This window comes from Misgurnus anguillicaudatus, chromosome 24 (assembly GCF_027580225.2).
Source record: "Misgurnus anguillicaudatus chromosome 24, ASM2758022v2, whole genome shotgun sequence".
Lineage (NCBI taxonomy): Eukaryota > Metazoa > Chordata > Actinopteri > Cypriniformes > Cobitidae > Misgurnus > Misgurnus anguillicaudatus.
This window is the reverse complement of record NC_073360.2, coordinates 35,824,010-35,849,652: the sequence shown is the minus strand read 5'-3', so window position 1 is coordinate 35,849,652 and position 25,643 is coordinate 35,824,010. Positions and strand designations below refer to the sequence as shown.

General features: G+C 38.9%; 1 protein-coding gene across 1 annotated transcript; it reads left to right on the top strand.

Moving 5' to 3' along the window:
- Window positions 1-1,745: 1,745 nt before the first annotated feature.
- LOC129438517 (probable E3 ubiquitin-protein ligase MID2) lies at window positions 1,746-25,642 on the top strand. The gene is made up of 7 exons (XM_073863387.1): window positions 1,746-1,750; window positions 4,417-4,524; window positions 4,641-4,778; window positions 20,109-20,183; window positions 23,610-24,039; window positions 24,235-24,342; window positions 25,496-25,642. Exons 1-7 carry the CDS (start codon window positions 1,746-1,748, stop codon window positions 25,625-25,627), a joined length of 996 nt encoding a protein of 331 aa, XP_073719488.1. The 3' UTR covers window positions 25,628-25,642.
- The last annotated feature ends 1 nt before the right edge of the window (window position 25,643 follows it).

Genomic DNA, 25,643 nt, shown 5'->3' with positions numbered 1-25,643 from the left:
CTGTGGTCATTAAAAATCCCAGGATGTCTTTCGAAAAAGAGTAGGGGTGTGCCCCGGCATCCTGGCCAAACTTGCCCGTTGGCCTACTAATCATCCCCCCATACTAATTGGCTATATCACTCTGTCTCCTCTCCAATAATAAGCTGGTGTGTGATGGGTGTTCTGGCGCAATATGGCTGCCGTCGCATCATCCAGGTGGATGCTGCACATTGGTGGTGGTTGAGGAGAATCCGCCTTTCATATGTAAATAGCTTTGAGTGCTGCCGGAAAGCGCTATATAAATGTAACAAATTAAAATTATTATTATTATTTGACACCATCATCTCTCTTGGATTTCTTTGTAGCAGGATTAAACTCTTCAGACTCACTATCATTTTCTTTCTTGTGTTTCTTTGACTTGGGCATGATTAGCAATGATCACCAACTAGCCAATTAGCTATTATAGTATAACAGTGTAGACTTTATTTTTCCTTAATGTCTTCAAGGCAGCTTCAAACTTGGTAGAGGAGTATATTTTTCAGACTCACCATCGATATCACTCTTCTCTTTTTTGAGGATGATTAGCATGCATCAATTGCAAAAAAAGAGAAGCTGGGAAGATGGGCCGGCACTGATACAGTGTGGCACTGGATTACTCCAAACAGCTTTTTTTGTATTTTGTGCTTGCTAAGTCAGGACTTTCTGAAGGCCTTCAGAGTTATTAACTTTCGACCACACTTATTGCTCTAAGTTTCAAATTGATTCCAATCTAAATAAAAGACTTGGCACAATATCTTAATGTGGAATATGTTTATCAGACACCTGAAGCATTACAAATATATACCAGTTTGAAAAAGACATTATGTAAATGTTCTTTTTTGCTTTTTTTTGGAAATCCAGGGAGGCAACCAATATAGCCAGAAAAGACATACATGTGACAATATTTCAGGTGTGGATCATCAACGTTTGTTTATTAGACATCTTACAGAATGTAAAAATACAAAAGTTAGAAGACATATATCAATAGGGTCCATAGGGGAGGAGTTCCAGTGATCCAATGTCACAATTTTATTTACGTTTTTTGTGTTTATTTGAGTTTTTATGCATTATACATCAATCTAATCATGACAATCCTCATATCTATCAATTCCTCGTGCAAAGACGAAGAGGAAATGGGGTGGATTGTGTCTGTAAAATGTATTGTACAGATTCTATGTTGATTTAAAGTTTTCCTTTTTCACAGCCGAAAATCAAGCACGGACACAAAAGATGATACAAAAAATCACACATGGGACAATAATTTGCATGGGGAACATCAAAATTCCTTTTCTAGACACCTTAAGGATTACAAAAAACTAGGTTAAAAAAATATACCCCTTCCTACCCTACTATTAAGATTACATAGAAAATCTAGCAAACACGTAAAACACTGATTAATTGTGACATTACAAAAGTGACCCTAATATAGAAGGCTAATATATATTGGCAGGGCCGGATTAACCATACGGGCAACTGGGCAATTGCCCAGGGGCCCAAGACCTCCAAAGGGCCCAGGGCAGCAAGGGCATGAGCAAAATACTGTATCTGGTAATCTCCCGCTGGCCGCTTTATATTAAACAAACTGTCAACGCGGGATTTACGCTGCAAAGAGAGACGCTGCGCTGCCTATTACTTTGAACGTGAGTTGATAGCGGTTGAGTCTCATGCGGCCTGACCAATGAAGAGAGGGCCTCAGGTTAAGACCCTCTCCTCATTGGTCAGTCCGCATGAGGTGGGTGAGTCAAAGGTTCGCCGAGCATTACGTGACGCAAGGCGTTATTAAAATTAAAACAGGAAAAGGACATCAGAAACGCAGAAAATGTAAAGTATAAACAGTGGTGTAGTCTACGTGAAACGCAGGTATCTGCGCGATCCTATCGGCGTATGAAATCAAATTACTATAGCGGCGCGAAAGTGACTGTGGAGCAGAGAACCTACAAGCGAGTGACAGCTAAGTAGCGCGAGAGCGATTCCAGTTATCACATGGAGAAATCTGCTTTGAATCGCTCTCGCGGTACTTTGACATCACCAATAGGTCTGCTTATCGCCAAATGAAGTCAAACATGCAATGTAGCTGCTCACGCGACACTGTCAACAAACCAACCATGAGGAGTAAGTTAGTGAACGAGGGGAGCAGTGCACAACATAAATTCCGGAGAGTTAACAACGCACATGTGAGTAAACAACATTTAAATCATCAATCCAGTTTATTACTTTATCTGGAAGTAAGGCTCCAATATAATAAAATTGGAGCATGTTTGCTTGTGCTTCACAGTGTTAAACTTACTTTCCCTGTGTTCATTTGTATATCTACGTTCAAGATGTAGCATATGATCTTAAACTTCTGTGAGGAAAATCATGTCTGCGTTGATGTTCAGTTCAGACTTGCAAATTAAAGATCATTTTCTTGACTTTGGTTTGGGTGTCTAATATTAGGCTATATGATGGTCTTGTAATAATAATTAATAAAAGCCTATTTTCATTTTTAGACAATGCTTGTATATGCAAAAAATACGCTTTTTATATCAACGACTTTGCAAATTAGAGTTAATCCATGGTCATCTTAAATGTGTATTAATTAAAAAGTTCTGTCAAGTGAGCTTCGGTCAACGACGAGGACAACTCAGCTAAGTTAGCCAGGACTTTTCTACACCGCCAGCTTACTTTTACAGCCCGGAGATTATACAGATGCTGATGTGTTTAGTTTTCATAGCATCATATGTGAGTGAATGTCTTTGATAGGGGACATAGTAGTGCATTTGAATGAGCATTTAAATATTTGTAAATCAAAATACACCTGATGACAGTTAGAATTTGAAGTATTGAGTATATGTACTGTATAATACAGTAATATATTCTGTATATGACCATATTTTGGTCGTGATGATGGGGCCCTTGAATATTGTTGCCCAGGGTATAACAAAGTGTTAATCTGGCCCTGTATATTGGTATTGATAACTGCATTACCAGGATGCTTTTACTACTAAATAGGCAATGTTTTAAAAAAATACAACAAAAACATACCATCAGCATTGTCGTATTCCACAGCAACATGGACCACAAGGATGTTTGTCGAATGTCCATTCACCAGCGCATGCGCACATACACCATCAAACACACTTTGACAGACAGCTCGGTGTCTCCATCAATAATAAACACATTTGTCATGATACGTCTTGTGTTTTTGGCACTTTCGCCATGTTTAAGCAAGGTACGTCTGGCGCTTAAAATGTTTTGATTCCGCCATTAACGCCGTTTTACAGGATTTACAGTAACACAGTAAGTTACATTTTCATAGCGGAGACACTCTCTCTGAAAGGTTTAAAGTCAACTCGTATCTTCCGGTGGTGGAGTTACATTTGAATCCGGATCGTCGTCAAAAAATACAGTAATAACATTGGCTGTAATCGGCTCGCTCTCGTCATGCTCGCGACGCGTCCGTCTTTTCACATTTCCGCGCTTCACGGCAACAAGGAATGACTGACGCTCATATTAGCCAATCTGCGGTCTTCATTAAACGCAAGAACTTAATGGTGAAATTTGATTGGTTATGTATCGTTGGAGAGAACACTGAACCTGAACAGCGCCAGCACGCAGGATCACAATCAACTCGCGTCACAACAAAATGGGCAGTCGCACAAATGCTCCCGAATATATTTTAAGGGCGCACAGATTAAATTTCGGTCGCATATGCGACCAAAATGGTCGCAATTTCGAGCCCTGTATATTGTAGAATTGAAACACTTATCTAAATGTCAAAAAAGTTACTCAAATCAATAAACAGCACTAATTAAAGCCCTATTCTTACAGATCATTAACTAAAAAAAGTTGGTTTAGGGTTTAGTTACTCTTTAAACAAAAGGGATAGTTTGCCTCAGCTCGCATGAAACGCATTAAACTGAACAAATACATAAGGATTAATACTTTAGTTTATGTTTAGACTTCTGACAGATGCGAGAGCACATGCACGTGAGACAGAGAGAAGCGCAGCTGCTCATGATGCGCTGGATTTAGGTGCTAGAAGGAGTCCAAGATGCGTGCATTAAGCACAGATGGGTGCAAGAAGGAATCCTCTCTCTACAAGCTCTCCGCGTAAAGTGAATCCCACAAACCCTCATGTGAGGAAAAGCATGCAATCTGCATGTTAATGTTAAACTATGATAATAATAACCATTCACCAACTATCGTCGTGACTAACCCCATGAAAGCCTGCCATTGGCGATATTTCTGAAGATCGTCGATACACGATACCATCGTCTATCGGCACAACCCTAAAGGTGAGAAGTCACTTTAAAAAAAAATGTAAGAGGTTTATTATATAGTTGTGTATTTTTATGTTGGCAAGGTATTTTTTGTTGTAATTACTTTGGATATTTAGGTTTTATTCTGCTATTAAAGGCTGAGACCAGATGAGGCAACATCTCCAGCCCCTTCCTGCACATCTCTACAAAGTGATCAGTCAATGGATCGACCAGTAAAGTTCAAAGAAACAACTCAAAATATAAGGTGAGAAGTCATTTTTAACAAATTTAAGAGGTTTATTAGTTGTGAGTTTTTGTGTTGGAAAGGTTATTTTTAGTTGCAATTACTTTGGATATTTATGTTCTATTCTGCTATTAAAGGCTGAGACGAGATGAGGCAACATCTCCAGCCCCTTCCTGCACATCTCTACAAAGTGATCAGTCAATGGATCGACCAGTACAGTTCAAAGAAAGAACTCCGGAAACAAGGCAGGAAATCCTTTTGAATAAGTTTGAGAGGTTTTTATAAAGTTCAAAGATATAAGTTAATGTTCAAATAAGGGTGACGGGTATGAGAATTTAGACGAAACTGCTGATTATATGGATTAATTGACTATAGCCAATATTTGAGTTAATATTAACTCTGACATAATTACTCTCTTAAACTTTATCAACTGACTGAATCAGGGGGAATTTTTTTTTTTTTTAGGTAAATCACGTTACCAGTTAATATGCATATTAGATATTACATGTAGTAAAGTGAATCTAGTTTTATAGACCCCTTCACGGCGGTTCACGTCACAGGCGGTTCCCACTGAGCATGTCGGGGTCAGAAAAGCCATTACAGCAGATTGAGTTGCGTATTATTCGGTATCGTCAAAAATGCCTACTTACGTCGTGGGCTGTGAAAATCGCACCAGGTCTTCCGTTAAGTTTTCGCGATTCATGCAGAATCTCAAAAACAAAAAATACAACATCTATGGCTGCAAGCAATTAACATGCAGACTGGAACAATACAAATATCAAAGAGGCTTGTGTTTGTAGTGCTCACTTCATTTGAGGTAAGTCATCATTTGTCAGCCCTGTTAGATTAAATTATAAAGCCTGGATGGTATGAACAGTTTGACCCCATGCTGCGCGCACTCGATAGTCATTCAATGTTTACAAACCTTGAAGGGGTCTATTAGGAACGTCAGTAGGAATTCTGTTGTGACTATGAAATTTTATTGTAGATAATGCAAATAGGAATCATTCTTGAGTACTGAGTACTTATTTTACTTCTGCTCCTTTTTTGTATGACTGTTGGTGACTGTAACTTTTTTACTTTTCATTGTATGACACTGCATCACCTTAATTTCTTACATTTGCTGAACTATAGATAAAATCTAGAGAGGATGCTAAGGATCAGAAGCGCATGTTTAAGAAATAAAAATCATACTATGAAATTTATAATTTCATATTACGAACCTGCTTCTAACTGATAATAGGAAATCTCTGACCACTCTGCCATGTCTGTTTCAATGGGTGTCACTTAATGAAGTCTGTGCTACAGGGGTAACTTCTGTCCCTCAGTAAATAATCAATTATTATTTAGCACAGGACTGGCATCATGTGTTTCTATCTGTTATCCCATTTATTGTAGCATTTGAACATTGTCACTAAAGTATATGAAGAGTTTGGTTCCAAAACACAATAAATCCATTTTTACTAATTTTTATAAAAACGTGTTTTCCCTACACTCTAAAAAACAAACGGTGCTATATAGCACCAAAACTGTTGCTTTGGATCGTAATCATAGAAGAACCATTTTTAGTGCCATATAGCACCGGTGAAGCACCAGTGAAGCACCTGTGTAGAACCATATAGGGGCCATATAGCACCACATATGGTTCTACAAAGCACTATTTGGTTCTTCACAGGTGCTTCACTGGTGCTTCACTGGTGCTTCACCGGTGCTATATGGCACTAAAAATGGTTCTTCTATGATTACGATCCAAAGCAACAGTTTTGGTGCTATATAGCACCGTTTGTTTTTTAGAGTGTACCAAGAAAATGACAAGATGAAAACCACAAACTTTAACATAGCATCTTTGGGTTATAAAAACATAAAAAATTCAAATCCATAATTTGATTTTCAAAGATTTATTATAAAAACTGATTCTTTTTTTCACAAAATGCAATAAATCCATGACAAGTTTTTCTTTTCAAAATGCTATAAATCTATTGAATCAATATATAAATGTGCATTCATCTTTGCCATGTTATATTAATTTAGTTGGCTAGTGCTATACACAGATAAAAAACATTAATGGCATTAATGAAAACACTTACTTGGGACGTCGTCGTTATACTTGGGATGTCGTCGCTGCGGTCAATGTGTTAGCATGACAGAAGCTTTCGGGAGAACAAGCAACAGCCGGCATTTTTCTGCCTCTCGCATAAACTATTTAATTTTGATGGCTTACTGTCAGGAAAGAGTTCAGAGTCGGAGTCTCATGCAAGTAAAATTTATTGAAGGAGGTGACAGGTACAGATCAGCGACTCAAATGTCAAAACAACCATAATGGTCGAGAAGTAGTGATGCGCGAGTCTGTGTTTTTTCCAACCCTATGTATAGGCCTACGTAATTTAACCTTATCAAAGAACGTAATAAAATATAAAAATATATATTCCCAAATATTTAATATATATGCTACAGGGAATTGGACGCAACATATCTTTTTTTAATTTTGTTTTTAATGACCCGACCCGCATTAAAGTTACAATTTCTTTACCCACTCCAACTCGACCCACGGGGTATGAGACGACCCGCGCATCACTAGTGAGAAGTACAAGAACTGGCGTCTGTCTGCATTCTGCTTAAATACGAGGCTTACCAATGATCAGCTGGAGGAGGAGAGGGAGAGAAGAATATCCTCAGTAATCCACACTGATCCCGAGTCACCAAATTTGCCAGCTTAGGCTGAAAGGAATGAGACACGGCTGGAGAACAATAAGAGAAACGAGAGGGGGAGAAAATGATAAGTGGTATGGTTGAGTGAGGGTTGAAGGTCTTGACTGTTTTGCATTATCAACAGACTTTTGATACTCATTGTGTTCTATCGGGTGATGAACTTAAATGTCTGACCAAGTTTGTTGTACCGAATGCAGGGCTCTCAAGTTTTATCAAAAGTTTGGAGTGAGATAACATCTGTTGGGGTATGACCAGCACAAATATAAATTATAACAATTGGTAAGTCTGATAAAAGACAGACAAATTTATCCAAATGAAATAAATTACTCTTAATCACTGATCTATATAAATGACTTGATTGCGCATGACGTCACACTTGTGAAGCCACCGCGCCGCCATGTTGGTATATCCAAAGGACATTGTCAGATTTTAATGATAAAACATCACTTTACTCGTCTTCGTTTTTATATGTGAAGTTACCCTGTACATGATTACAACACAAACGTTCAAAGCATGTAAATAGTTATTTACTGAAAGTTGTACATTTTGCGTTTTAAACAGTTATTATACATTCATCTTCATTACAGTATCAGATCAGCAGACAGACCGCAGCATATTTAGTATAAATGACAATAAACATGCTCATTCTGAAATCTAAATAAATAATCATGCTTTGTACCGTATGTGCATGCAATAATTTGCTAGTTTTGTAATTATGTTATCTAAACTTACAAGTTACCTAAACTTATTTAGAGAAATAACGCTGACCGTGTAGCTGAATGTCAAAAAAAACTTTATTTATACCCGTGTCATTAACAAATGCAACAGACACACTCACCTTAACGTTTTTTTGTAAATCCATTATCCTGCCCGATTAAAACATAAACATTGCAAATAACACCAGAATTAACAAATAATTAATGTACACATATCCTAAAAATTAACCTTGTGTAACTGATACGCTGTAAAGGGGGTAAATTTTGATCATGATTTTGAATGGAAGTCAATGACGCTCTCTGCCGGTTGGGTATACCAAGATGGCGGCTCGGACTCTGCGCTGGCTTCACCTCACGCAGTAACGTCAAGTGTTCTATGCGCAATCCAGTCATTTATATAGATCAGTGCTCTTAATATTAAAAAATACAAATGTATCAAAATTTAAATAAAATCTATATTATATACAGTAGGATTGCAGAACTTGCCATCAGCGTGTATTTTAAGCTGTGTGTGAGAGAGAGATAAGGTTCAGTACTACATGGCAATAATGAAATACATCTCCAGTCCTTTCATTAATTTCAGGAAGCCTCTATGTTAGTTTCAGCTAAGCTAAAGCTTTTGTTTGCAAAACAGTTGGAGAGTTTTTGAATAAATCAATCATAATTTAACACGAATTTGGCTAAATTCAAGAAACCTACGTTATTTACTGCATTTATCTGATCTTGCTCTTCCAACTTTCACTCCGTGCATGCACGCGTCGCGCATCCAAGTGATTGACATCAGAGGAGCTTGAGAAAAAACTCGAGACAGATAACTTCCCTGCACCTCGTCCATTAATTGTATATAGCAGGAAAAGTTACCATTCTCTTAGAAATACAATTCAATTCAATTCAATTCAATTTTATTTATATAGCGCTTTTCACAATACTCAATTGTTTCAAAGCAGCTTTACATTAATAGAAGCAGTAAAAGCACAGAAAAACGACAGATAGCACAACATAATACACAATAGCATAAGCAGTCAAATTTGCTGCGGCTATGACGCGACATTATGAGCGAGCGTATTTACTAATGTAACGTCTAGGAGAACAAGCTAAGTTAAGCCCAAGCAGGCTACCTCCCCGGGGTAAAAAACCCCCTAGGAGAAAAAAAACAAAATCCCCGGGTTGTTTAGCCGAGGAAATAAAAATAAAAAGTCCTAGGAGGGAAAAACCCTTGGGAGATATACATGTATACACACACATATAAACGGATAAGGAGCTTAAGCGGAGATTAAGCAGAGATTAAGCGGATATTAAGCGGGTCCTGCCGGTGGTCGTTGGTCAGGCATCAGCTGGGCATCACATTGAAGGACGACCAGTACATCAGAGGTGTGCCGACTTTCACATCTACCGGAACTGGGTCTGTTTGTCCCATTGTCCTCAGGGTCAATGGGACCCAGGGACGAGACCGGGAGAGAAAAACAAAATCATATTAGCGTAGGGGCCGTTCACATGTAATGCAAGTGTCACACAGTGATGTGGTTTAATCAGCTTAGTTTCAGACAGACTAACTATTGCGGCATAATTATATTATCCAAAGTTGAGGATTTTGCTAATTGGGGGCCCACTGCGACGGTATATATGGTAACTAAGGGTCACCTTCCGATTTTTAAGAGAAAATGAAACCTGTCGACCCGTTTGACTAAGGCCTGTAACCCCACTGTCGTCCTTAATGCAGGTTCAGTGGCAAACGGGTCTATATTGCATACTATTTACAAGATCACGAGAAAACGCCAAAATCACAATCCAACCATACGTGCCAACCCGTTTGACTAAGGCCAGAAGCCCCACTGTTGTCGTTAATGCAGGTGCAGTGGCAAACGGGTCTGTATGGCATACTATTCGCAATACAAAGAAAGCGGCAAAATCACAACCCAACCATACGTGCCAACCCGTTTGACTAAGGCTGGAGGCCCCACTGTCGTCGTTAATGCAGGTTCAGTGGCAAACGGGTTTGTATGGCATACTATTCACAAGACACAGAAAGCGCCAAAATCACAACCCAACCATACGTGCCAACCCGTTTGACTAAGGCTGGAGGCCCCACTGTCGTCATTAATGCAGGTTCAGTGGCAAACGGGTTTGTATGGCATACTATTCACAAGAGCACGAAAGTTCCAAAATCGCAATCCGACTATAGGTTAAGATAAGGTTTTTATTTATTTATTTGGTTGGTCTGTGTTATGACCGCGAGTGCTTTGTTCCGTACAGATAACTATTTCGAGTTAAGTACTTGTACTAGACAAATTATGCGAATGCTTTGTTGAAGAGAAAAGTTTTAAGTCTAGATTTAAAATTATCGACTGTGTCTGATTCTCGGACATCGGTTGGTAAATCATTCCAGAGCTTAGGGGCTAAGTAGGAAAATGACCTTCCACTTTTAGACACTTTTGATAGTCTAGGGATAATCAAGAGACCAGAATTTTGTGACCGTAGCGTGATGGATTGTATTCTGATAGTAATTCTCTAAGATATGAGGGTGCTAGGCCATTTAAAGCTTTGTAGGTGATTAGTGATATTTTAAATTGTATGCGATATTTAACTGGTAGCCAGTGTAAAGATGCCAGAATTGGGCTTATGTGGTCATACTGTTTAGATCGAGTAAGTACCCTTGCGGAAGCGTTTTGAACTAGCTGAAGCTTGTTTACTTGATTTGCATGGCATCCCCCGAGTAGCGAGTTACAATAGTCTATTCTAGAGGTCATAAAAGCATGGATAAGCTTCTCTGCGTCAGATGTAGACAGTATATGGCGTATTTTTGAGATATTTCTAAGATGGAAGAATGCTGTGCGGCAGACGTTGGCGATATGACTATCGAAGGATAAGTTGCTGTCGAACATCGCACCTAAGTTCCTAACCGTGAAAGATGGCACCACAGTGCAGCCATCTATGTGCAACTTGTAATCTGACATATTATGTTTGTAGCGATTCGGTTCAATAATAAGTATCTCTGTCTTATTGGAGTTCAGCCTAAGAAAGTTATGTGCCATCCAGTCACTAACATCGCTAAGGCAGTCTGTTAGCTTAGAAAACGTGTGTGTTTCGCTGGGATGTGAGGAGATGTAAAGCTGGGTATCATCCGCATAGCAGTGAAAACTTATGTTATGTTTCCTGATAATGTCTCCTAGAGGTAACATGTATAACGAGAACAGGATGGGACCTAAAACCGATCCCTGCGGTACACCGTATTTAACCATGGAGTGATATGACTCTTCCTCGTTTACATAAACAAAGTGATAGCGATTGGTTAGATACGACCTAAACCAGGCTAGCGCCTGACCACTGATACCAACATAGTTTTCTAGTCTATTGAGTAAGATTGTATGATCTATTGTGTCAAAGGCTGCACTAAGGTCTAATAATATAAGAATTGAGATTTCACCACGATCGGATGTTAATAGGAGGTCATTTGTAACTCTAAGCATTGCTGTCTCTGTGCTATGGTGGGGCCTGAATCCTGATTGGAACTTTTCATATGTACTATTATTTGTCAAGAATGTGCGTAACTGGCTTGCCACTACCTTTTCTAATATTTTCGAAAGAAAAGGGAGATTTGAGATTGGTCTAAAGTTATTAAGCTCTCCCTGATCAAGCTGTGGTTTTTTAATCAGCGGTTTAATAACTGCTAGTTTGAAAGCTGTTGGAACGTATCCTATTTCTAGCGATGAGTTAAAGATATTTAGAACCGGGGTTGACACTACAGGGAATACCTCTTTAAGCAGTTTTGTGGGAACGGGGTCTAATATACAGGATGATGATTTGGATGATGTAACTAGTCTAGAGAGCTCATCTATTGTAGTAGGTTTAAATGAATCAAGATGTTCGTATGGTAGTCTAGTGTTAAGTGAGCTAACGGGTAGAGTTGTGGCTGCCTGGGTAGCTTCGATGTTTTCCCTTATAGCCGTAATTTTGTTAGAAAAGAAGTTCATGAAGTCGTTACTATTGTGTTGAAGTTTACTATTGGTTTCTGTTTGTTCTTTATTTCTAGTCAGTTTTGCAACGGTGCTGAAGAGGAAACGAGGGTTATTATGATTCTCATTTATAAGCTTGCTAGGATAGGTAGATCTGGCGGTTTTAATAGCCTGTCTGTATTGTTTAACACTCTCTTTCCATGCTGCACGCCATACCTCTAACTTTGTGCTTCTATAATTTCTTTCCATTTTCCTAGTTGCCTTTTTGAGTGCTGCGGTGTGATGATCATACCATGGAGCTGGCGGTTTTTCTTTGATTCTCTTTTTTCGAATGGGAGCAACGGCATCCAATGTGTTAGAACAGACATTGTTTAGGTTTTCTATTACAATATCTAGATCGTCAGAGTTATCTGCTACATGTTTAATTTGGGACAGGTCTGGAAAAGTGCTAATAAAGCTATCTTTAGTGGTGGAAATTATTGTTCTGGCTAATCTGTAGCATGTTGTGGATTGAGTGATCCTATCTAGAAGGTACAGTGTATGACACAAGGTAATGGTCAGAAACTGCATCACTCTGAGGTGATATTTTGATGTCATTAATATTGAGCCCGAGTGACAGAATTAAGTCTAATGTGTGCTTACGAGTATGCGTTGGCCCTGTCACGTTTTGTCTAATATTGAGAGAATTTAGAACATCCATAAATGCACGTCCTAGTGCATCTTTTGGGTTATCCACATGAATATAAAAATCACCAACGATAAGAGCTTTATCTACAGTGACTACAAGCTCAGACAGGAAATCTGCTATTTCTTTAAGGAAATCTGCATGGTGGCCCGGAGGTCTATAGATTGTAGCTAAGGCAAAAGAGAGCTGTTTGTGGTTACGATCGGTTATTTCCATATTAACAACATTAGTTCAAATGATTTAAATTTTACTTCAGATTTTTGGTTTACTTAAAAAATTTTGTTGTATATTGTAGCTACACCACCCCCTCTCCCCTTTAATCGAGGTTCGTGTTTATAATAATAGTCTTGTGGGGTGGATTCGTTTAAACTAATGTAGTCGTCTGCTTTAAGCCAGGTTTCTGTTAAACAGAGTGCATCTAAGTTTTGGTCTGTAACTATTTCATTGACAATAGGTTCTTTATTGGTAAGCGATCTAATGTTAAGAAGGCCGAATTTTAACATTCGAGGTTCATCTGTTAATGTATTGTTTTCTAATTTTATATTAATCAGATTTGTACCAGATTTGGCAAGCGGTGCTCTGTATTTATTTGTTCGGGGAACAGATACAGTTGAAATGTGTTGATATTCTGGTAAGATTGACTCGAAGTGCTGGGATATAAGTGATCTTGACATATCACGGCAGCTAACAGACGGACGGTTAAGCCGATCCGTCTGTTTCCTGACTTGTACCCTGGATAGTCAGACAGTATTAGAAGTAAGACTATTGGTCAGATTTATAGAGAGAATCACCCTTCCTTCCTGAGACGGATGGAGGCCATCTCTCTTTAGCAGGTCAGGTCTCCCCCGAAAATGCTTCCAATTGTCTATAAACCCTACGTTATGCTGAGGGCACCATTTTGACATCCAGTCGTGAAGAGACAATAATCTACTGTAAGTTTCATCCCCCCGGTAGGCGGGGAGGGGACCAGAGCATATTACATTGTCTGACATTGTTTTAGCAATTTCACATATCTCTTTAATATTATCTTTGGTGATCTCCGACTGGCGGAGTCTGGTGTCATTCGTGCCGGCGTGAATAACAATTTTAGAAAACTTACGCTTCGCATTAGCCAGCACTTTAAGTTTTGATCTAATGTCTGAAGACCTGGCTCCCGGTATACAATCGACTATGGTGGCTGGTGCCTCAATGTTCGCGTTCCTAAGTATCGAATCTCCAATGACCAAGGCACTTTTAACAGACGTCTCAGTCTGTGTATTGCTTAGAATATCGAACCTGTTTGAAATTACCAGGGGGGTCTTGGGTGGGCACCGGAAACGACTTTGCCGCCTGACAGTCACCCAGTTAGTCGGCCCCCTTGACTCAGATGATGGAACCGAGCTATGTGTATTACGTTTAACACTAGGCGCACCCGAAACAGTGTTTGTAGCATTAGCGGTATTAGCGTTTGTAGCATTAGCGGTATTAGCGTTTGTAGCATTAGTGGTATTGCTGTCATCAACTAGCGTTTGGATGCGCGCTTCTAGTTCTGCAATCTTCTCCGTCAGCCTTACTACTTCAATGCACTTAGCACAAGTAAACCCCTCTGTGCTGATGGAAGAAGCTAAACTGTACATGTGGCAAGTAATGCAGGTTACAATAACAAGCGGAGTCTTACCGCTTTCATGTTGGGTGATGGCGTCTTCGGTCACCTGGACGCGGTCCGTGAAGCTACATCGCGAGGGAAGCTCGCTCGCAGCACGCCCCGATCGCCTGCGGACGTCTGTAGCCAGTGTGATGTTAGGCACGCTGAATCTGCGACGGCCGGGCAGCAGCTCCTCCACGGCTTCCCGATCGCTTTCATTCTGGGCGATGGCGTCTCCGTTCCCTCGAGCGCGGTCCGTGAAGCTGCACCGCGTAGGGTGTTCGCTTTTTGCACTTCTCGGTCGCTTGTGGATGTCTGGAGCCTGGGTGAACTGGGCGCGGTACGTCGCGTAGGATCTGCGATAACCGGGTATCAACTGCTCCACAGCTTCCCGCTCAGGTGAGGACAGGTCTGAATAGCATACATTGGATGAGTCCGCCATTAGATCGGCAAAATGGTAACTAAAGCCAGCACCTGTTTGTTGATGCTAGCGGGCTATATGCTAACACTGGGTGTTTAGCAGTGATAAATCGTTTCACGTGGTAGTACTGCTCAATAGTCGTCACGGTAAAGTATTCTTGAGATAAACGAATATGTTATATTATATAAATAGGAACAAGGTAGTCAGAAAATAGGATTTGGATGATAAACTCGACGGAGCTCTGATGCACGATGCTCACTCTGACCAATCACGAATTGAATCATGGTGTGAGCGAGTGAACTGACTGAAATGTGTGTGTCTCTCGGTGAATGCGGGACTTGAGAGCCCTGCGAAAGTACTGTTGTTTTTCTGCGATTAGCTTTTCAGACATTGCAGATCGCAATCTTAACGTCCTGCACACTAGAGCTGTAATCGGGCCTTAAAAGTTAGGCCCGAAATGTCCGGAGCCCGAACGTACATTTAGATTGACAGCTTTTTAAAAGCCCGAACCCGTTTACAGCCCGACATTATTTAAATGTGCGCACACACACAGCTTTTGTCAAGAATTTACACAGGTTTTAGCATTATTTATTCATGACTAATAATCTACACGCCACTTGGAAGTTGAAACAAAGAAATAAAATAAGTCATCTGTAACATTTAGGGCTGGGATAAACGATTATTTTTTAAACGAATAATCTAGCGATTATTTTTTCGATGCATCGATTAATCTAACGATTCATTTTATCAGTCCGATTCGACTTCGATTCTCGATTATCTCCCCATTAATTAACTAATAGCAATTTATACATGTAGATTTACATATCTGAATGTAAACATTTCAATATATGTTCATTGCTCTTAAAATTTCAAAATAAAAAAAGACTATACAAGTGCAAAATAATGCATTCTTAGTCAGAGGTAGCATTCAATAAAGCGGTTGCAGCTCATACTGTGCAGTTTAGTAACAGTATAAAAATCTCAAGTTCAAATTACTTTATTTTACATGCATTTATGAGCAAAACCTCTTCAATGTGCCTTTTGATGGTCGGTGTAACTTTTATAACTTGATTTGTTTTCGTGCTGTTCTAGTCCATTTAATGACAGATATAAACACAATTATAGACTTAAGAAGCACATATATTATTAAATCTCTTTCTCTTAAGTTTGTTAAGATAGATTAGGACTCATTTACTGCTGTACAGAGAGTGAATGAAAGCGCAGTCTTCTGGCAACAGTGACATATTTCATTGCTTTCTGTTAAATTGCTCAAAGTCATGACTGTTTAAAACACACTTCACATTCATGATTTTAAGGTAAAATTACACTTTTTCGCGTCAATCCACGAGCATTTAAACCATAAACAAAGCACTTTCACTTTAATTGAGCATGAGAAGCGCAGCAGAACCGATGCAGAAACGATTGCAGCACTGTTGCTACAGAGCCGCGAGCTCGCGCTGCTCATGCGGCGGGGTGCATGCTTGTTAACATGGGCGCTGAAAAAAACACGCGCTGCACGTACTGCTCACACTTGCTGTGTGAAACCGGCTTGGACTGAAGCCACTCGCATTGCTACTATTCTACGGCGCCGCCTTTTTGGGTCTGACGTATTCTACGGCGCCGCCTTTTTGGGTATGACGAATCGACGCGCATATTTTGCGTCGACGTATTTTTTGCGTCGACGCCGTCGATTACGTCGACGCGTTGTCCCAGCCCTAGTAACATTGTAACATCTCATTCTAAATAGGCTTATGCAATACACTATAAATATGCCAAAAAATTATTATTTCTTAACGAATTAAATTAAGATAATACATTCTGAATTAAGATGGGTATTTGGCAATAACGAAATTAAGAGAAAGGCTCCGCGGGATTTGCGTCGGCACTTCTCTCCATTACTGCCAACATTAGTCTATATCCTCTATCTAAATTACGTATTTAAGACTCGACTCATATTTAGTTATACATTGAAAAACCTACTCACCAAGATTAGGCTACATGTTTTTGATGAGGAAAATAATTAAATCCACTGTAAATGAATTTGGCGCGGTCCTGCGCTACTGATAGTGCATCCAGCAGCATTGAACTTGACCGCTCATTTACCTCACAAAGCCGGAGCGCAAGCCCGAGCCCGGCCCGAGCCCGTGTAAAATGTTAGAAATGAAGCCCGAACCCGCACGAGCCCGTCGGCTCCCGACGGGTCCCGTCGGGTTCGGGCAAAGATCTTCAGCTCTACTGCACACAGATTTCGAAATACTTTCACACAAAAGACATGTTTGCGAATGATAAAAAAATGTAGTCTGTGCACGCGGGTGCACTTCGTGAAAAATCGGCCTGAAAAATACAAAAAAACGTCCGGTTGCCGATCGCGCATTATAAGCAAAAATCGTCCGGTTCCGATTTATGGCCGGTCAACCGGTGCATCTCTAATTATTTTGTTTTTGTTTGTTTGTTGATCACGAAGTACACAGTAGATGATAGGGATGGGCATAATTAATCGACGATCGATGATTGATTGTTAAGAATTTCGTCGATAACGTTAATTTGTTATCAATTAATCGAATGCATTTTTTTTATCTAACTCCTGTTTTTATCTAACTCCTTTGTTTGCGTATGTGTGCGGCGAATCCGTCAAGCACCCGTTGCAGTGCGCTGCTGACCGCTTATTCTGCATATAAAACGTTCATGTGATTGACACTTTCTGTGAACACTTTTCCGCATAAACAATAGAACAAAGCATCATTTTTTTTCACAAAACAATATATTTTAGATATTATTTTACAGACTAGTAAGTGTGGATTAAGGATGTTTAAAATCTCTAGCCTGGTGGTCAGGATCTGAATGGATCAAATCAGCAGTTTTGCAATGCTTTATTTATCTTCACATATATCATAAATAAAAATAAGCAGAGTAACTTTGCAAGTCTACCCTTCCACATTATATATTTCCTACTATGTATGTATATGACTTCCAAATAATAAACGAGAGTATTCAACGACAAAAAGCATCTCATATGGAAATAAATCCTCACAATATTATTATTTCTCAAAACTTTATGACAAAAATAAGCAACTGTATTCCTACAGTTATTCAAAGATGCAGACATTATTCCGCATATAATTTGAATATTATATAAAAGTATTCATTTAACGGCACGTTTCATATGGCAAATAAATATCCTCACATTAACATAACAGCATAATGAAATTAATAAACAGACAATGAAACAGGATTGAAATATAAATTGTATTATTATTACCGGAAAAAAGCAATATTGCTAAAATAATCTCTGAGGTAAATGCGTCAAAAACGCTGTTACCCGCACAATAAGTCTAAATGAGCAATAACAGGGAAAAAAAGCATTATTAGGCCATGTCTCAAAACTTTATATGACAAAATATATTTAAAATGTAATGTATACTTACAGTTATTCAAAGATGCATACATTATTCCATATTACTCCCGTTTATGAGCATGTTTGTCTCTGGCCTCGCTCTGTTATGTAATAGATTGACAGGTGCGCATCTCCGTCTTTCAAACATATATCATTTTGTAATTACTACCTTAGGAAAATTAGCCATGATTTTATCATTGTGAAAATGTTTTTTTTTTTTTTTTTTGCAGATAAAAAACGATTTGTATTTCCGCAATTTTACTACAAATAACATGGTTATGGTAGGCTATATTGTGGAGTTGGAGACCATAGTAAATTTGTGTCTACTGTTGTTTTACAACAAATAAAAACTAAAAGACTATGTTAGTATAATTAAACAGTGAATGAGGCTCACAAAAAGCACGCTGTTTCACACATACTCTGTATGCGGAATAAGCCAAGTTAGCGCTGAGGTACCTGTGCATGCATCCCAGTCAGTCTCCTCAGAGCGGCGGCGGCTAGCTGGACTGACGGTCACCATGGGTTGCGGTCGCGTCTGACCCCAAAACATGTTTTTATTTCTCAAAAATAATCAGTAGACTGGTGCAGAAGTTTTATGCGAGTTACTAAAGTTAGTTATTTTTCACGAGGCTTTAATGCCTAATTTGTTATAGCCTAATGTTAGGAAGGCTAATATCTTGCACTTTCTTCTGGCTTAAATAATTTTGAGTTACATTTTGACAAAACCTTTCAGATCTAAGTATTATGTTTTTTGTTTAATTTAATGTTAAACATGAATCTGTTTTTTTGTTTTTGTTTTATTTTGGAACTAATGAGGTCTCTGTTTAAGAACGCTGGCTCGCAGCTGCAGGTTCCGCTGCTTTAGAGCACCGCACATGCACGCACATATATGTTTGAAACATAGTTTAACTGTCTGCCACAAGTTGATCTTGTAATAAAGGTCTCATCGAGGAAAAACACGCTGTATATTTGTATTCATTGCATTTTTTAAGTATAAAAGTTAAATAACAAATTTTATTATAAAAATATTAATGATTAATCGATAGTCGATCGTTAATTCTCCCGACGATCGACAAAGAAAACTTAATCGAATGCCCATCCCTAGTAGATGAGGTAAACTAGTGTGTATTCTGTGTGTATTCAAAGCTTCGCCGTTGTTGTTTACAGTGTGTGGAATGATGCGTTGTGATTTGTTGAGTGGATTTATTGCATTTTGCAGAGAAGGAGGACTGGCGTTTATCGTGTTTTTGGAGAAAAGGGAGAAAAGCTGACAGAATAACATGGTTGATATTTGATTTTGCGTGAAATTAAGAATTTTTAAAGAGAGTGATGAGTTTATTTATGAATTGAAAGAATTTTTATGGAAATGTGCTATATTGTTAACATTCATTTACTGATATAATTAATGTGTGTTTAATTTATACATCCACTGCATTGATATTTGGAGTTAAATGTATAGTATTTAGTCCAATCACAAATATCAATCCATTTTATTAAGAAAATATTTTATTTTTAAAAAGAAAAAAAATTCTAAGACAGAAATAAACACCAATCAATATTTGCAACTGTAAATGTAATAAAACAAATGCTTTAACATTATTATATTGTGCTAAATATATGCTTCCACACCCGCTGTACGCCCATAAGAAGTGCATGCATGTGCAGATATCCTCCGAAGGTTAGTGTCATTAACTTAAATGAACTAACCCTGTAACATAACCTGCTCCGGAGCAGGTTATCCTCAGAGAGTCAGTTGCTATGATAACTTAACCCGAATGTTGACTTTTTTGGAACCAAACATAGAGGTAACCCGCTTACTCCTTAACTTACCCGGAATTCCCCTTTCTGGAATACCCCCTGGACTGAACTGTTGTATAATCTTCTCTTATATAATCCTTCTATTTTTATGTAAATACCTATAAAAATGCAGTCAGGCTAAATACCTAAACTTTACAGCTGCAGTTCTTACTCAGCTTGAGTTCATGAGGAGTTCATGTGTCAATATTTTGATTACAGCAGTAAATTTGTACAGTTTTGTTATTTAAATTTTAAAACCATATTTAATAAATAAGTGGTGTTGCTCTTTTTGTAATATCAATGCAGTCTTAAGAATGTTAAGGAGCCATTTCGTAGACCTGATAGTTCATGGCGAAAGGAGGCTCCATCTCCAGATATCAGGTAAATAGGATCTGTTTTATGACATATTTTTATATAACATATTTTAATTATATATTTCTAGGGCTGCACAATATTGGTCAAAACTGACATTGTGATATTTTCTTGTGTTGTTTATTGCGATATAAGAAGTACTGGATGACTTCACCAGATGGTATTGTTTGACCTTTTATCAATTGACGATAGGTGTGTATGGTATTAGAAATCTCTTGTCAAGTATCCAGATTGTTAAAAACAGTGGCGGCTCGTGACTGCTCATCCGAGGGGCGCTAATTCAAATTAAGTGTTTGGAGTGTTACGTGTGTTATTCCTTTTTTCAAAACATGTGTTCTGCGCTCAAGAGATCCTGTGTCCATCACGTGTTTTGTCAAAATAAGTGTCAAAATAAAACACATGATGCACACAGGATCTCTCAAGGCGCAGAACACATATTAAAAAAAAAAGGAACCACACACACACAATGGGCTACATACATTTTGTGACGAACTTCGCATCGAGCGCCCTCGAAAAAAGAAATCACAGGCCACTAGGGATGGGAATCGACAATACGGTCGCGTTGCAGGAGGTTGCAGGACTGTCGCATGTTTGATACACTATTAAACAACAACACCAGCGAGTCAAGCACCAGCAGAGCTAACGGGATGCCATCTGTTATAAATGCCGAAGGTAACGTGTTAATGTTAATGTGAGCACTATTTCATTATGGAAACCTTTACTATACGGATAATCTCCGTTGTCATTGTCCATCAAATTGATGACGGCCAGAGTACTTTTTCGTTTGCTCCGGGCTCAGTGTTTTGAATCTGTTTACATGATGATAGCACTTGTCAAGTCCTCAAACTTTAAACTTCGCTTGGGTTTGGAGTATAATATTTGGTATTATATAATTATAATATTCGAGTATTTATTCTTTATGAGCTTAAAGGAACCGTATGTAAGAAATGTATATCAATGAATAAGTTTGTTTTAAATCGATAATTAATTTTAAATCGAAATCGATCGAAATTAAGTCACAGCTTCGAACTGCGAATTAAAAAATGGGATCGTCGATGCTGCCACGCCCCCATTTCACGTCTGGTCGGCTTGCCAAGCGAGGAAAAAAACTCTCAGAGATGCCTTTAAAAATATCTGTCCAGCAGAAAGCGATCATATTTTAAACACGAGGGATGTATTGCTACAACTCCTTGAAATGCATATCATAAACAGGATTACCAGTGATCTGACTTTGGACAGAGCGCAGCTCTCTGCACGTGCGCGATAGTGAGGGAGGCGCAAAGATGCAGCGGGTTATATTTTAAACAAAAGGATAGTTTGCCTCAGCTTGCATGAAACGCATAAAACTGAACAAATAAATAAGGATTACTACTTTAGTTTATGTTCAGACTTCGGACAGATGCGAAAGCGTGTGCACGTGAGACAGAGAGAAGCGCAGCTGGATTTATTAGCAGATGCTATGAGTCCAAGACACACGCATTAAGTCCATGTGCATTAAGTCCATGTTAGAGATGCGCGGATGGACTATTATTTCATCCGCAACCGCATAACAAAACTCATCATCCGTCCACCATCCATCCGCACCAACGTTTCTGACCAGTTTTCAAAACCGCACCCGCCCGCCATCCGCTGACTGGGCGATGCAAGACGCTGCTGATGACAGCCGCGAGACTAGAAAGCTCTAGAATATCAGCAGTGAACAACGTCTCCGATTTACGGACAGGGACAAAGATAAATAAATAAATAGCCTAAATTAAACGCACAAATTACATAGCCTGCACTCCTGATTTACCACTTTGTAAAACTTATTCCAGGCAATCCTTTTCTGACCTTCTATTTCCTTTGTTTTTAATTCTCATTTTTTGATTTTGTCACGTACCCTTCGCCGGCGTTGATAAGAGCTGTGTCAAAATGCATCCTCATTTCTCCGCGCTGTTAATGATAGAACGAATGGATCCTTAACAGCTGAGGATATCCCAAACAATTAAAAGCTTTATTAAATAAAAGTGTGTATTTATTAGAAAACTTTTTCTTGTCACTGTTTTAGTATTATAAGTTATGTTTTGTGTTAATATTATTCTGTTTATGTTGCGTATATTTCTAGGTTGATTATTTGTTATGCTGTTGAATAGATTAATCTACATCAATGTGTCATATGTTCTAAAATAAATTAACATTTTTATGATTACATATTTATTTTAATAAGTCAGAAATGTCTCAGCTGTTTTCTGCTGACAGGCGCGGTGGGCGCTACTGGGGGCGTGTGCAGCAGGTGATGCAAATTTTGGGTCCTCAGAAGGCTAGACCGTCTCATTTCAGTTCTCTTCTTGAACTTCTGTGGCTGCCACTATGAAAGGCAGAGAGGTCGCATGCTTAGAAGGACACAGCTAATAACAAGCAGTCGACCGAATTTAATTAAAATATTATTTTTCGTCACGTCATCCGCCCGATCCATGTAACTGCCAACCGCGCATAGTCATGTGTGTGCAAGAAGGAATCCTCTCTACAAGCTCTCGCGTTAAGTGAAGCCCACAAACCCCCATGCGAGTTGTGCAATGTGCATGTTAATGTTAAAGTATAATAATAATAATAATAATAAATAATGGCATATCATTTTTTCTAAATTATATGCCATATAAAAAATATGTAAAAACCGAGAATCGGATCAAATCGTGACCTTAGAATCGAAAATGTAATCGAATCGAGGATTTGGAGAATCGTGACACCCCTATCAATGAATCATAAAATTACCCTGATATGTCACTAGACATTAAGAAATCATTTTCATTTCAAGTACTTATATCACTGACAACAGTGGTCTGGCCAGGATATTGTCATTTAAAAAGTGGAGTTGCAGCCCTTATTGGGGTTATAATGTTTCCAGTCATGTTGAAAATGCATTCTGATGGTGTACTGGTAGCACAAATTGATACTTTTTCACAACCTTGACCAATAGAGAATATCTTGCCTCATTGTTCCGCCCCCAAACTTGCAGGTCCTCGCTGATGTCATTTGCCTCCCCTTGCAAATAACGCACTTACTCTGAGTCTGCTGGTTGTTTGCGTTCACACGAACTTGAAGACATCGCTGGGCGAGATTGTACTTTATATTTTTCATAGTTTGTGACATACACACTACCGCCGGTCGCACTTCACCACCGCGGTGGTGCGGTGGTCAAGACAACCATCACAGCCCTAAGTGTGTTGTTTCCACTCCCTGGCCTGGGCTTTAATGACACAATCGGATTAATGGCACCCCCCCCCCCCCGATACTATCGTGAATCCAAGATCTTACAGTCTAACAATAGGATGATCTCACAATTGAGAGAGTGCAGTGTCAATGCTTAAATAATATATTGTGCAGCCCTAATATATTGTGATTTTGCGGAAGTTAAAGGTTTATGAATCTCTATCAATTTCACAATCATTTCTACAGTACACTTTCAGCCACTCTGCTGACAGAGGATCATTACAGATGTTCAGTGTGTAGCGAGGTCTTCAAGAATCCAGTTTCTATTCCCTGTGGACACAGTTACTGCAAACACTGCATTGAGATCTACTGGAGCAAACCAACTCAAGCTGAATGTTACGCTTGTCCTCAGTGCAGAAAGAGGTTCAGAGATCGGCCTGTGTTGTATGTGAACGTTGCTTTAGCTAAACTGATAGATGAACTACAGTGGGCTGGGTTTAGTCCTGCTCTTCCTGCTCACTGTTATGCTGGACCTGAAGATGTGTCCTGTGATATCTGTACTGATATGAAGCTCAAAGCTGTTAAATCCTGTTTGACCTGCTGTGTGTCTTACTGTGAGACTCACGTCAGACAACACTACACTGTACCAGCACTACAGAGACACAACCTGATGGAGGTGATTTCACTTTTTAGACATTTCAACCTGTCTATATGTATTTTGGAAGATTTTTTTTGTTAGCTGTGCCAAAAACGGTGCAATGCCAAGTGCAAGATTTAGTTTAAAAATCAATTACTAAATTATTGGACACACAAATTAATGTTTCCTATTTATTATATACTGTAATTTTCCATTGCTTCATTGTTTGTTTAGCCTTGCAGTCTATCATGTGACACTGAGACCACTGGAATATCCAGTGCAGAGAAAAGATTTCAAGAAGATAACAAAGTGTTTGCAGCAACAGTGACAAAACTTAAATCGGTAACCATAAATAGATGAACTTTGAAATTGTGACTTAGGGGTGGTTTCCCAGACAGACATTAGCTTAAAGGGATGGTTCGGCCAAAAACGATGTTGGGCCCATGATTTGCTCGCCCCCGGGCTGTCCGAGTTGCGTGTGTCCATCGTTTTTCAGACGGAAACATTTTCGGATATTTTAGAAAATATTTTAGATATTTCTGTTCATTAAATGTAATGTTGCGGGGTCCAGCAATAGTCCACGACCTTCAAGTCCAAAAAAGTGCGTCCATCCTTCACAAATTAAATCCAAACGGCTCCAGGATGATAAACAAAGGTCTTCTGTGGGTAATCCGTGCGGTGTTGTTGTAGAAATATCCATATTTAAAATGTTATTAACTTTATAAACTACCTTCCGGTAGCGCCGCCATCTTAGACTCAGGAGAGAGGATTAGCGTAGTGTACGCACTTTTCTTAGTGACGTATGACAAATTCGGAGGGCGGGGGCACAGAGCAGCAGCAGAGAAACTCTGTACTCTGCGTAAGCTCTCATCCTGAATGCGCATCACTCCAAAATGGCGGCGCTACCGGAAGGTAGTTTATAACGTTAATTACATTTTAAATATGGATATTTCTACAACAACACCGCACGGATTACCCTCAGAAGACCTTTGTTTATCATCCTGGAGCCGTTTGGATTTAATTTGTGAAGGATGGACGCACTTTTTTTGGACTTGAAGGTCGTGGACTATTGCTGGACCCCGCAACATTACATTTAATGAACAGAAAGATCTAAAATATTTTCTAAAATATCCGAAAATGTGTTTGTCTGAAAAACGATGGACATATGCAACTCGGACAGCTTGGGGGTGAGTAAATCATGGGTTTAATATCGTTTTTGGCCGAACTATCCCTTTAAGCCAGGACTAGACCTTAGTTTAATTAGGAAATATAACTAGTTTTTACAAACATGCCTCAGTAAAACATTACTTTTGTGCATTTTGAGGCAAAACAAAGGGCACTGATGTATTTTAAGATATGTCAGTGCAAGTTGTTTTCAGTTTGGACAGCTCCTACATTTATTTTAGTCTAGGACTAGTCTAATCCCTGTCCGGGAAACCGCCCCATAATGTTTAGATAAAGTTTAAGATATTGAATAAATCTCTTTACCTTTTAGATCTTAAAAGAAAAGGACGCACAGGCAAAACGTTTGTGTAAAGGGTTTGAAGTTCATTGTAAAGGTGAATATCATGCCTTATTTTTTGCCTGCATTATCTTTGCAGGACAATTCGTGTTTTCAAAAATGTAATAAAAAAATATTTTTC